General features: G+C 42.3%; 1 protein-coding gene across 2 annotated transcripts; it reads left to right on the top strand.

The window, feature by feature from the left end:
• Window positions 1-3,119: 3,119 nt before the first annotated feature.
• LOC142571536 (uncharacterized) lies at window positions 3,120-13,295 on the top strand. Of its 2 annotated transcripts, none has more exons than XM_075679969.1 (4): window positions 3,120-3,139; window positions 5,069-5,120; window positions 6,414-6,426; window positions 10,707-13,295. In XM_075679969.1, the coding sequence occupies exons 2-4, from the start codon at window positions 5,072-5,074 to the stop codon at window positions 13,186-13,188; spliced, it is 2,544 nt and encodes an 847-aa protein (XP_075536084.1). In that variant the 5' UTR covers window positions 3,120-3,139; window positions 5,069-5,071; the 3' UTR covers window positions 13,189-13,295. The 2 variants fall into 2 exon arrangements, with proteins under 2 accessions (XP_075536084.1, XP_075536085.1); XM_075679970.1 differs by lacking the exon at window positions 3,120-3,139 and adding an exon at window positions 3,258-3,278.
• Window positions 13,296-13,519: the final 224 nt, after the last annotated feature.

Here is a 13,519-nt window from a genome sequence, read left to right on the forward strand (position 1 = left end):
CTCTAGTTATATTATGCTAACGTATTGATGCCGGTTTGTTAGGTAATCTTTCATTATCTTAAGAACCACTCTAAGCGTGTCGTATTTGCTATATTTGTACATTAGGACTTCATGACACAGCGAAGCAAATGCCTTCCAAAGATATAACAAACCCAATGTGTTGAGCATAGGTTGAATGTTTTTATTTAATCCATGTTTAACATAAAAAAGGGCTCCTTCACAATATTTAATTTTCTTTAAGCCATACTGCGCCTCACAGATCCCGTTGTACTTGGTAAGGAACCGAGTAATTTCTCAATTGTCAAGAACTTTAGATATAACTGCAAGAACGAAGATTGTGCTGCAGTTAGCGAATTTTTGTTTATCACCTCCTTTAAGAACCCTACATACTCCCGCAATTTTTATTCGGTCTGAGCAAACACCAGTCTCTAACATTCTAATAATTATATAAGCGATGATTGGGCCTACAATATCAGCTACGTATAAAGAATTAACTTAACCTCGTTTAAACCAGCCGCTACATTATTCTTGATCTGGTCGATTAATTGCATGGCGCCCTCCGATGTCGCAGGGCTTAATACTACAGAGTCTGTAAGGCTGAATTCATTAAATGCAGAAAAGGGCATTGTATTGTTATCATTTTTGTATTCTGCACTGGTCACAGACTACTAATTCATCTGAGTGACTGCTTCTCTATAAGATAAGATACATCAGATAAGATGGTTTCTAGTTTGTCTCCACAGCGGGGAAGCCTGTTTCTTTCTGACATTAGGTTGTTGTTGTTGTTGTTGTTGTTGTTGTTGTTGTTGTTGTTGTTGTTGTTGTTGTTGTTGTTGTTGTTGTTGTTGTTGTTGTTGTTGTTGTTGTTGTTGTTGTTGTTGTTGTTGTTGTTGTTGTTGTTGTTGTTGTTGTTGTTGTTGTACCCGCACCCTCTAGAGTAATTGTTTATATTCGCAAGCAGTTTTTCATATTGCCTTTCGCTCGCGCACCTTAACTTAGTGGTGAAATCACTTCTGTATATTTTTTTAACTCAGACAATGTCTCTAAATTTCTTTAATGAACGAGAAAACGATAAATCTTGTTTTCGGTCTATATCATTTTCAATATTCTTGAGTCAACCCGCCGCTACCTTGCTCGTTTGGACCCCTGGTCCCTGGGAGTCATTTGAAATGCTTAATTATCGCATGCTGTAAGTTTCGGAAAACATGCCTGGTATTCAGTGTTGGGGTCTCTTCGTTCCAAGCTGCATGTCCAGTCGATCGAGTGGACATATGAGCGAAACATTTCTACAGCTATAGCACTGATGCTACGAGGTATGGTTGCTACTATCCTTTTGTGTTTAACCTGCGCACTTGGTAAAAAATTTTTAAAAATCCGTAGATGATCGCTTATACCACCGGTTAGCAGTCCAGCGATACAATCTGCTGAATTCGTTACGCGTATGTCAAGCAAGGTAGCACATTTATTTGTTAATCTTGTGGCTTCTGTGATGAAACTTAGCATGCAAAAGAGTTGGTACTTTCAACAAACTTCTTAGTAGAAGCATCACCTGTTAACATACTAATACTGACATACCCCATCACGAGAAAAGGCATTAATAACCGGCTCATAAAATGAAGTCTACACTCAAAGTAGTTAAGGAAGTCCAGTTTGTTTCCCATTGCTTGGCCCGTAAATAAATATAATTATGGCCTGCTCCAAATGAGCCTCCAGGCATTCAGTACTATTAATTATCTTTGAGAATTCTGAAATGTTTTCATGCCTCAATGAGTGCTTAGCATAAACGGCTACGCTACCACCTCTGCCGTTTGGCCGCAAAAGACCGTTGTAAGATTAATCATCAAAATGCGGACTATTATCGTTTGCTATTAGCCATGTTTCCGTATACATTAAAACAGCAGAGATGTGGGAAATCGAGGAATTCAAGCCGCTGAATTGTTCATTTTTACTTTTTAAAGCTACGGGGCCGTGTTTAGGTGCAAAATCTTTAACCGTTTACGGGTACACGAAATGGATTCGTTCAAAGTCGTGACATCGTGATAGTTACATGCGTTATAGTTGTCCATATTTTAGAGAAATTGTATAAATCTCTTTGCTATCGCTAAAGCATCCACAGTATCTTAAGCATCATATCTCTTGTATGAAACTTTCTTTTTCATCTTGATTCCTGCTGAATCTTGCCTTTATATGTCGATAGTTATGAAAAATACTCGGTGCTAAAACATTTTCGCAGGCCGAAGTCACTCTGCAAAAGCGTACATGCTTCCCTTCCTTTGTCAAACAGAGCTTGGCGGGGTTTTAGGGTGTGGTTTCCGCTCCTGCAGCTCTACGGATTTCACCTATGGGTCTCGTTCCAGCCCTAATTAAACCTAAGCCCCAATAGCATGACGCTGTTTCAAATTGAGCGGTTCTCGCCAGTGGCATCGTCACTTCGCATGGCAATAACAAGAAATGCATCCATGACTTAGCCTTGCCTGACGCTGCCATGCCAACCAAAATATGTGGCGCGCGCTTAGGGACTTAAGCGGAAACTTCGCTCATGCGTATTTCGGCCGTAGTGCAATAACTTGGTCATCGAGAGGCGAGAATATTCAAACAACTTCATCTCAGCGAAAATACTCCGCGGATACGTTCTTTCCGGTTACCGCTAATTGATTTCTTTAGAGCCCACGTCCCATTTGTTCATTCTCCATCTTCCTGCCATTAAAGTTAAATATATATATATATATATATATATATATATAACTTTTTCTTTCTTTTACTTGTTCATCGCAAGTGGTCACACACTAGAAAGACCGTTTTTATTAAAAAGCACTCTCATTCAAAGTTTTAACACGAATTCTGCGTGCATATTTCAGATTCTTTAAGCAGGACTCTATATATATTAAGCAATAGGGCCTGATATCTAATAGCCAACGGAAATTTCTCGACCAGCCCCCGAAACTTGCAAGTGACGACAGCAGGTGAGAATTGCTTAGCTTTTGACCGTGGGAACTTCGCTGGCCATGATCCCGGATCCAGCTTTATCGCCGTGCACAGCAGCTGCGTCGAATCCCAGCGCTGACTACCCCCTGTGCGCGAATATAAAAAGCTGATCGTCCTCGATGCCTGCCAGCGCAGCTACTTGGTCCACGGCCTGGTGAGTGTCTCGTTCCGCAGCGGAGGGCATGCAATATGGCAGCTGATGGCTCGGCATTGTTCGACTGCAACTATAAGATGTCTGAGAATTGTACGCGGGCTTCTATCTAACTGTTGCTTTCCCTATTTGCGTTTCCCATGTAAGTCATTAACGTGTTCTAGTTAACTATATGTTCTAAGTAATGCAAACCTTTTGGATCTATCAATCTCAATCCATGCATGTGTTACGAGATGAGGCCGTCCTCTTTGTTTAGGCCAGTGAAAGCGTACGTCCGTTTTACCGATGCCATCCCAATCGATCACCGCCGTTTGAATGGTGCCCGACATCGTGCGCCAAAACTGCGGACATTTCGTGCAGCTTCACCGCTCAAGGCACAGCGCGATATTCATGGCCAGCTATAGTACATCCAAGTTCTAAGTTCCCTCTATAGCGCAACCTGTGAAGTATAGATTTAACCGAGTCGTATGAGTCAGTTGAGTTTATTCGACGACTTGGCAAACGATTAGCAGATCGGTGCTGGCACTAAGGCAGCGAAATGCAGACTTCATCACAAAACAATTTACATCCGAGCGCAAGAATTGTCGGCCAGTGTGAGGATGGCCCTATTTTTTGTTTCCTTTTTTAGAGTGGACAGCTTTCTGTCTGTGCTTCTGCTACACTTTGTAACTATGCATTCAAAAATGCTCGAAGACGCGCCCCTTGAAACAAATGAGCCGAGTCCATAAACTATTACAATTACATGTGCAACAGTTGCTCAATTCGCCTCAAGGGAACAGGGTATTTTTTTTTCACTTCTGACCAATTCTTTGTTTTTATTATTATTATGGTCGGCGTTGACACAAGGACAGTAATCTCCAGATATTTTTTTACCGATGTGGTGAGCGCGCTTCGAAATTGGAACGTCGATGGAAAAGGAGAGGCTGCGGGATAGTTTCAAACGAATATATAACTCAAGCATCGTCATGAAAGTTATTCTTTAAAACATACAGACCATCAGCTCTCGTCATAATTTGTTTTCTAATTTTAATAGCTATTAAATTGTTTTCTGTACATAAGAAAGGTCACATTACGATCTGCTTTCTTTCATTTTTAACAAAAGTTATGTCTTCTGTAAGAGTTGATTTTCGGAAGATTGATTTTTGATTTTGATTTTGATCTTCCATTGATTTTTGGAAGATTGCATACCATGTATAGAACACGATTTTAAAGCAAATAAGACGAACGAAGGATAAAGTTGAGACAATTTGCGCTTTTGCTCTTGCTTCACCGCAAAGTGTGTACTGTACCTGTTCGAGTAATTACGCCACACACAGGGCATATTAGAATGTGCTATCTTTCCTCTAATTGTACAAAATTTTATCAAAGCAAATATTATTTTAGGGTTAAATCTTGGTATTATTATTATTATTATTATTATTATTATTATTATTATTATTATTATTATTATTATTATTATTATTATTATTATTATTATTATTATTATTATTATTATTATTATTATTATTATTATTATTATTATTGATGACGATTCACAACGCCGTTTGGATGATCTCCGTAATTCCTCTTCACTGTACAGCACTCCTATTACTGGTTTATAACTGCTCCCAGATCTAACTATTGCTTCTTTTCGGCTTCTACAAGAGAACGATAGCTATAAGATTGCTGTAGAAATGTTTTTTTCTTATGCTTTCAAAATGCTTTTTAGTAGTATAGCAAGCGGGACACACGCCAGCTTTAAGCAATGGGCTTGAACTTTAGGCATTAAAAGCATTCGGCATCGAGCTTTAAGTCTTACTGTCACCGTACAGCCAGCATTATCTGGCGTGCTGGGTCACACCGGAACCACTTTGAAGACGCAAGTCTTGTTAGCGGTGCATGGGTCGAGCTCGCGCAGAACGCTCGCCGACATCTTTTCGCACTCTCTTCCAGACGATGAGGCTCCACTTCATCGCACTGGTCGTTTTCGCCGCAGCGGCAAGCCGTAAGTCGCATCGACTTTGTTTCTGAACATGTTCTGCGTTCTGAGGAGAATGACGTCGGTATTATAACATTTTATAGTTTGACAAGTTGTCACTCGTGTTATTTATGATTTATTGGCAAAATTAAGTAAATAAGGGTATATATATATATATATATATATATATATATATATATATATATATAAAGAACAAGGGTTAATATGATCGTACAATTGCGCAATGATTAAGTGTATGAGCACTTTATGCAAAAGAAAAAAATGCAGCACCCATATTGTAGGAGTCTGCATAATGGCGAGCACAGCTAAAGGTCACGCGTAGACAGGTTGTCCAGTTGAAGAAGGTGGCTGATAAAACAATGGCCACATTCAGAGTTACAAAGCAAACTTACCCGTAACTATACAATACATGATGACAAACAGGACGGACGGAACTACAGATTAAATTTAATGACCGGAACTAGCCGAACCAAAGCGTGCAGTGGGCTGCCATATATAGAGAGCAGCATTCCGATGTGCAGCGTGATTCCGTGCCGCCGGCTCGCGTAGCTCCCATACCACAAACTGAATTAGTGATCCGATCTGTCGTGCGAATCTATATTTAGCGAACATTTCGTTTGAACAATTTGCATTTACAAAGGAGTGAGTAAGGGGGATACAGCTACGAAAGCACCGCAAAATGCAGCTTCTTGAGATTGGTCCCTGCATACAAATATGAATCGAGCAACTGATGCCAGGATACTCACTGCAGTTCATTGCAGTATGTGAGCGGCGAAAACTTAATCTTTACAAGCCATGTCTTTCTTAACGACGATGCTATAGCTCGAAATTGAAGTCACAAGCGAGAATAAACGGTAAAACTGAACTTACCTCATGTACAGCCGGTTTCAGTTTAAGGAGTTTTAGCAGACACGCTATCGGCTGGTACGGCGCACTGCGTCAAGCCATCACTGGTGTGTGCAGAGGGCAGCGTCGCAATGTGTTGCGACACAAATAATAAGATACAAAACCATCTTCAAAGGCTTTCTTTATGTCAGAGCTCCACAAGTGAATCCTATGAGCCTGTGATGTAATAACGTAATTATTTATAGCAACTAATTCTCTTGCGGCAATTGCTATGCTATGAATCACCCTTAAATGATGGTGCGACTGCTGTCTAAAGTGTCGCGAATTCAAGGGTCCAAATTATTCGTGGGTAGGTTCTTTACCGTCTATCCATTGTGACACGTTGTCTGACTACCAGTGTCCTTATTTCTTTTGTCTTCTTTTCATGCATATTCTCTGCTGCGGCCGCTGCAGTGTGCCATGCGAGGTAAGTTTCAACTCTTCAATGTGACATATTTCTTCATGTTTTAGCTTCAATTACTGCTACAGGTCCTCATTTTCTGGAAGACATAGCACTGACGTGGTGCTCTACTACCATTTCGATTAGAAGACGCTGCGCCAATTCCTGCAGTGCCCTAGTCACCTTTTATCTCATCGTGTAACGCCTTCGGCAAGACGATTACAGCGGGGCTTCGACCACTATACACCGACCTGCGTATTGATGACATCAAGTGACGTCAAAACAATATTGTTTCAGCCCTCTTTTAAAGAAGGCTGAAATTTCATCTATTGTGCACATAACTTAGAGTAAAACGTCTGTCTTTCAAGCACTCAACGTATTATTAAAATGTGATTGAGTCTCAAAGGTTAGTTACCCTTATCGCAGTTCGGTTGCTCTTTGTTCCTGAGTAGAAGCTTTATGGAGTGATGTATTTGCCCCGCTTGGAATCGACATAAAATGACGTCGGGGACGCATTCTTGGTGAGGGAAGGTCTTCCATTAGCCAATTACAGGTTTGATAACACAAGTGCGTTACTGATTGTGCTGTCTAGCTCTCATAATGAAGCTCTAAAGTTTACGTTGTCGCCAAACAATCATCTTGCGGGCATTTCCTTTCTTTAACACTCTGCACTCGCCGCTTTCATGGCAAGAAAGATATATCGCTCTGATGCGTGCATGCCATTCGGGACACGAATGTACCGGCGGGCAGCATTAAGGAAAGACAACGCACGCATTATCATGATGATTACTCTCTTGGTAAGATGAAATTATTACTTTTCTGACTGATTTTCTGATGCGCAACTGTCGCCTTCTTAAACGACCGGCATTGTAGTGCGTCTTGGGACCTTGAAAAGACGAGTGACTTTGCCATAACCTTTAGTAAAACGCATAAAATGTGAAACGTCGCCTACAAGGACGTCAGATTTCCATTTCGAGCGCAAGGCACTTAATGACGCAATGTACAGTATTATTCTTTAATCTGCGGGAACGTGCGCCAACGGCATGAAGTAAAAGCAATGAAAAGAGCATTAAGTATCGCTACATTCATTTTGCAATTATACACCTATCGTAACGGTAGCATGCACAATATAAGCTTCTGCTTCAATTTTCCACCTCTTATTGCGGCGTGCCATCATCATCATCATCATCATCATTATCAGCCTGGTTACGCCCACTGCAGGGCAAATGCCTCTCCCATTTGAATGGCGGCGTGCCAGCTGCCATTCAAATCAGACAGGCTCTTTGTGATTTTGTTCTTTGATAGAAAATCTTGGACTTATAATACAGGAAAAAATTTGAAAAGCTTCTTTGTACACTCATAAGTACCGTTTGCCATCGACTGGCCACCTTCGCTAATGATATGTCTGACATCGCGATTGGTTAGCATCCCACTTAACGACCAGCTTTAGCGAATATACCTTGTTTTGCTAATACGGGGCCTGGTTAGACAGTTCGCATGTTGTGCAAGAACTTCTATTTTTTTTTTTTTTACTAACACGAGCGCATCTGAAATATAAGCAATTAGGAGCGAAGGTATGGTTAGTAACGGCAAACAATATCAACCATAAGATGTTCTACCTTTTCCGTGACCGCTCGTTATATATGTTAAAGAAAACTTATCATGACACCTAGTAATTGTATCACCAGAGACCAGCATTTGTTATCATTTGTTAGCCGACTAGCCTGCACTCATATTATGCCTGCTATGACCCTTGGTTGGCCTTGTTCAAACGAACTGTTCTTGCGTACGTACTTTGTGAATAAAGGCCTAGATTCACCTTGACGTATGTAATAGAAAAACTTCCATCTTACGCTGAAGATTACTGGCTAGTGCTTGCTAGAACACGACATCCTAGCTAAGACGATGTAGCAGTACGCCCGCTTTCGGTAGGGCTCGCACTTGCGGCTGTGAATAATAAAAGAAAATTCGTGCTTTTTTGCAATGTAGTCACGGTTGTATGAACAGTGCGATGCCTCGGGAAAATTTATTCTCTATTAGATGGAAAGTCACAGCATATGTACAAGGGAGGAAAATGCCGCGCCAGAGAAATCTGAATGACTTGAGTCAAAAAAGTAGAAGTGGAGGGATCCGTAATTAAAACACAAAGAACGAAGTTATAAACTCAAATTATACGCATTAACACGGTGTAAGGAGCTCATGAGTGCGGCGGTAAGCTAGGAGTCATAGCTGAAGGCCCCACGAAGGCCGCATCGTACAAAGCTAGCCGCCGAGTCGGCCATTCGAAGCTTCAGCCTACGCGTCTCCACACTACAGAAGCATGGCCGCTGGATAAAGAAAGAGATGCCTTTAGTTTCTTTTCCTTCTTTTTTTTGTATCCAACGGCCGTGGGACAAGCCTCGTCCTATTATTTGCTTTTCGGGTCACCCTAACCATCTCTCCCCTTCTTATCCCATGCTCAGTGGATTGAGTTTTCGGCAGCGCTGTCATGGTGTGGCTGCTCCTTTCAGTCGCACGTAGAACCACTTGATCACCAACTCCGGTTCCCAGGATGTAACCGACCTTTTCCTTCACGCGCGAAGCAGTGCTGCGTTTGGCGCGTGTTCGTAACCAGTGATATTAAAAGCAAGGTAAATATTTTTATGCACTCTCGAGGAATCTAGGCTTTATATAGAAACTATTGGGTCTATAGCCTTCCGCTGACGAAAGATTAATGGGGACAATGTCAACACTCCTTCAATATTTGCCTTTGATGTTCCTTGTATTTCGACCTGCCGATTTCAGCTGTTTTTGTCACACATAAAGTTGGCGGAATTGTCGTTGCGACTATGCCTTCCTTTAACTGGTCGTTACCTGTTGTGAAATACTCGTTCACCCTTGAGATGCCCGGCTAGGTGCTTTTGCATAAACTTTCCCGAAAACAGCTCCCGCGTCCAATGCCGAGAAGCGTAAAGCTGTAAATAATAATTGACGAAAGAATGACCGATGTGGTAGGCATCCATCTTTTGGCCACGCGAGTTGCGACCACTGCACCAGGATTACTGAAGCGTGCATGAGCAATTTTCCTTGCCGCGCGATCACCACCACTACCGATTTTTGTGACATCTAGAGGAACAGTCGTGAACATTTCATTTGAACAAGCCACGCTATATTTGCTGCGCCGGTTGTAGCTGGTCGAGTTAAAAAAAATACGATTCACTATTTCTTGCGCGTTTGATGAATTCCGGCACCCACTTGTTGTTAAGAGGTCGACTCTTAAATAACGAAGTAAGAAAATAAAAGCGTGATACAAGATTTTGAAGGCTGTACTCCATTTTTGTACTCCTTTGAAGGCTGCACTCCCTTTCTATAGGAGAATGTGTACTTGTTATTCAGGATCATGCTGTTCAAATTTTAAATCAAACAGAATATTTACGCAGACTTTGAACCAACGCGCTCTGTTTCTTATGTTTTACATTTCAACAATCTTTTAACAAAAGCAGCTCTCACTGTATTCATTATTTCGCTCTGTTTTGTATCATCTGTTCAGCGCATGAAACCATAGTTATTGTCTCTTTTTTCTATGAACTCAACATTACTAACTCTACGCCTATGACCTTAGGTATGAAAAACATGTCGCCAATCACAACAGTCAGTGTCGAAGCCAGGCAGTGGTGGTCATTTAAGATTCGGTTACCATTCATTTTGTCAAGCTGCTTGCGCATTGATGATCTCACTTTTTTCCTCACAGTGCATGCGTATTTCACTCTTATATAGACAGGGTTTAATTTCCCTGTTCTCTTCCTTTCCCGTCTCACGCTTAAAAAGTGCTGCTGTACCCGCGAAACGAAGTTCTGGACAACTTCGCTCTCTTATCTTTTCTCGGTGATATCCCTATGAAATATAGATTTTACAATAGTAAATCAGCAGCCTATCTTATTTGTTTCCTTCCAACGTGCTTGTTTTAACTCGCATTGCGCTATTACGTTTAAATTGTGTCACTGCGCTCCTATATCAACTTAGTTAACTCAACATTGACAATCTAGACTCATTTCCGGTCATTCAGTCTTTCTTTGAACATGTGATAGAGCCGTGTGAAAACGCAAGAACACGATTCACAAGGTACTCTATGTCCCACTAATCAAGAACCCCGAAGAAATTAAAGTCCGATGCGATTTAGACATTCGTCAAAGACAAGACTATCTAAACAATACCATCGCACAGTCTGCGTAGTACAATATGTTCTTCGGGTGTCACTTAGCAGTATCACGAAAGTGTACACTATCATAGGCAATTGTTTAAAATCTTTACTATCTTACATCCTCAAGGTCCCTGCTGCTGCACGAGAGACACTTCGCTGACGACGAAGCTTACATCGTTGATACACTCAAGGACATTGGAAGAACACTAAAAGATCAGTTCCTCGTTATTGGCAGCCAAATACAGAACAAGACTCAAGAATTGAAGGAAGCTGTTGGAAATCACGCTCAGCAAGTAACAGAACAACTCAAGGCTCTGGGAGAGCAGCTGAAGAAATCCCGCGACGCACTTGCGAAGAAGCTTTTCGAACTCTTCAGCCCTGCAAAATACACCGACTCCAACGGTAACATCTTCCAAATTATAGCATCCCTCGCCAATATAAGAGGGAGGCTTGAGAACTTCCTTAAAGAAGTTCACTTGGCTACCGGCGAGAAGTGGGAAAAGCTGAAAGCACTCATCCACGAACTGCGCAGCGAGATCAGGCAGAAAGTGCAAGAACTTCTCCATGGTTCCAGTGCCCCAGCCACCTACACGGCTCTCGATGAGTTTGGATATGGCGACGACGAGGCTTACATCGTTGATACACTCAAGGACATTGGAAGAACACTAAAAGACCAGTTCCTCGTTATTGGCAGCCAAATACAGAACAAGACTCAAGAATTGAAGGAAGCCGTTGGAAATCACGCTCAGCCAGTAAAAGAACAACTCAAGGCTCTGGGAGAGCAGCTGAAGAAATCCCGCGACGCACTTGCGAAGAAGCTTTTCGAACTCTTCAGCCCTGCAAAATACACCGACTCCAACGGTAACATCTTCCAAATTATAGCATCCCTCGCCAATATAAGAGGGAGGCTTGAGAACTTCCTTAAAGAAGTTCACTTGGCTACCGGCGAGAAGTGGGAAAAGCTGAAAGCACTCATCCACGAACTGCGCAGCGAGATCAGGCAGAAAGTGCAAGAACTTCTCCATGGTTCCAGTGCCCCAGCCACCTACACGGCTCTCGATGAGTTTGGATATGGCGACGACGAGGCTTACATCGTTGATACACTCAAGGACATTGGAAGAACACTAAAAGACCAGTTCCTCGTTATTGGCAGCCAAATACAGAACAAGACTCAAGAATTGAAGGAAGCCGTTGGAAATCACGCTCAGCCAGTAAAAGAACAACTCAAGGCTCTGGGAGAGCAGCTGAAGAAATCCCGCGACGCACTTGCGAAGAAGCTTTTCGAACTCTTCAGCCCTGCAAAATACACCGACTCCAACGGTAACATCTTCCAAATTATAGCATCCCTCGCCAATATAAGAGGGAGGCTTGAGAACTTCCTTAAAGAAGTTCACTTGGCTACCGGCGAGAAGTGGGAAAAGCTGAAAGCACTCATCCACGAACTGCGCAGCGAGATCAGGCAGAAAGTGCAAGAACTTCTTAGTAAGAATGTACATGCCTCCAAAAGTGGCAAAGCCCAAGACGAAGTACGGAGGAGCTCCCCTTTGGCAGAAAGGGCGCTCTCCTTAGCGACAAGAATGTTCTCGCTCAGGTGGCGTTTGGCTGTACTACTGAAGGAACTGGATGAGGGACAAGAAAAATTTGATGATGTGAAGTCAAAGATTGAACGCTTGCGTAAGGAAATCAGGTACCAGGTTGCGCTCTATTTTAATCGAACCAAGGTCCAACCCACGTTTTACTACGCGTCCGATGATGATGACAAAGAGGTTTACGTTACAGATACGCTCAAGAATGTTGCTCTTACTTTGAAAGAGAAATTTCTTGTCCTTGGAGAAAAGATCAAGACCAAACTTGCTGAGCTTAAGGTAGCTGTTGGAGAGCGCGCAGTTTCGATCCAAGAGCAGCTGAAGGTCCTTTATTCGCAGCTTCAACAGGCCAGGGAAGATCTAAAAAAACAGCTTTTCGAACTTTTTAGGCCTGCAGCATATGCATCTTTCCAAGAGACTGCTGCTAAAACTTACGAAAAATTAAATGTAATTCGACAAAAGCTTCTTAAGTTCCTTGAAGATGTCAGAACCCTTATTGGGGAGAAATTCGAAAGCACTAAGGAGGTTATCGCTGAGCTGCGCGAAGAGATACGCCACAGGGTGCAAGAGCTGCTCGTAGGACAAACGGGTGTAGCCATGTACTTGGCTGAAGACAGTGTTCCCAAGGTAAGCGTGATAAACACGCTGAAGGAAACAGCGAAAACATTGAAAGAGAAGTTTCAAACACTCGGTCAGAAAATTAAAGCTAAGGTTGCCGAGCTCCGAGAAGCGGTTGGGGAACAAGCTGTCCTTGTGAAGCGGCATTTAGAATCTCTGAAGTCGCAGTTTAACAAAGCCCACAGTGATCTCATGGCGAAGCTCTTCGCACTGTTCAGACCTGCGCAGTATGGCACTCTTAACGAAGCCCCAGAAGAGGAACAGCACCTCTCGCTCCTGAAACTGAAACTGCAGCGCCTCCTTGCTGCAACTGGAGCTTCCCCTGCAGAAGAATGGCCTGCCTTGGACGACGCAGTTTATGAGCTGGATCAGGAGATTCAAGCGTATGTCAAGAAGTACCAGTAGGCAGAGTTGTATAAACAATCTACATTCGCTCTGCTGCTCTTTCTTCAAGTGCATCGTAGAGTTTCACTCTTGAACATTATTGATTTAATAAACTTATTTACAGTATAGATTTTGTGTTTGGAAATGCACAACAATGTGTGAAAATTGTGTTCTTTGCGCGTTCACCATATACACACTGTAAAACACAATAATAAGTTGCATATAGCACTTAAGGAAAGTTAAGTATAAAACATTGTCCGTCACATCTCGCCCGAATACGAGGCACTGAAAGTGATAGCATGGTTTAGTGTTGCGCTAACGGCGTCTCAGAACTCTGGTGTGATGAGGAGCA

This window comes from Dermacentor variabilis, chromosome 2 (genome assembly GCF_050947875.1).
Source record: "Dermacentor variabilis isolate Ectoservices chromosome 2, ASM5094787v1, whole genome shotgun sequence".
Taxonomy (NCBI): Eukaryota; Metazoa; Arthropoda; class Arachnida; order Ixodida; family Ixodidae; genus Dermacentor; species Dermacentor variabilis.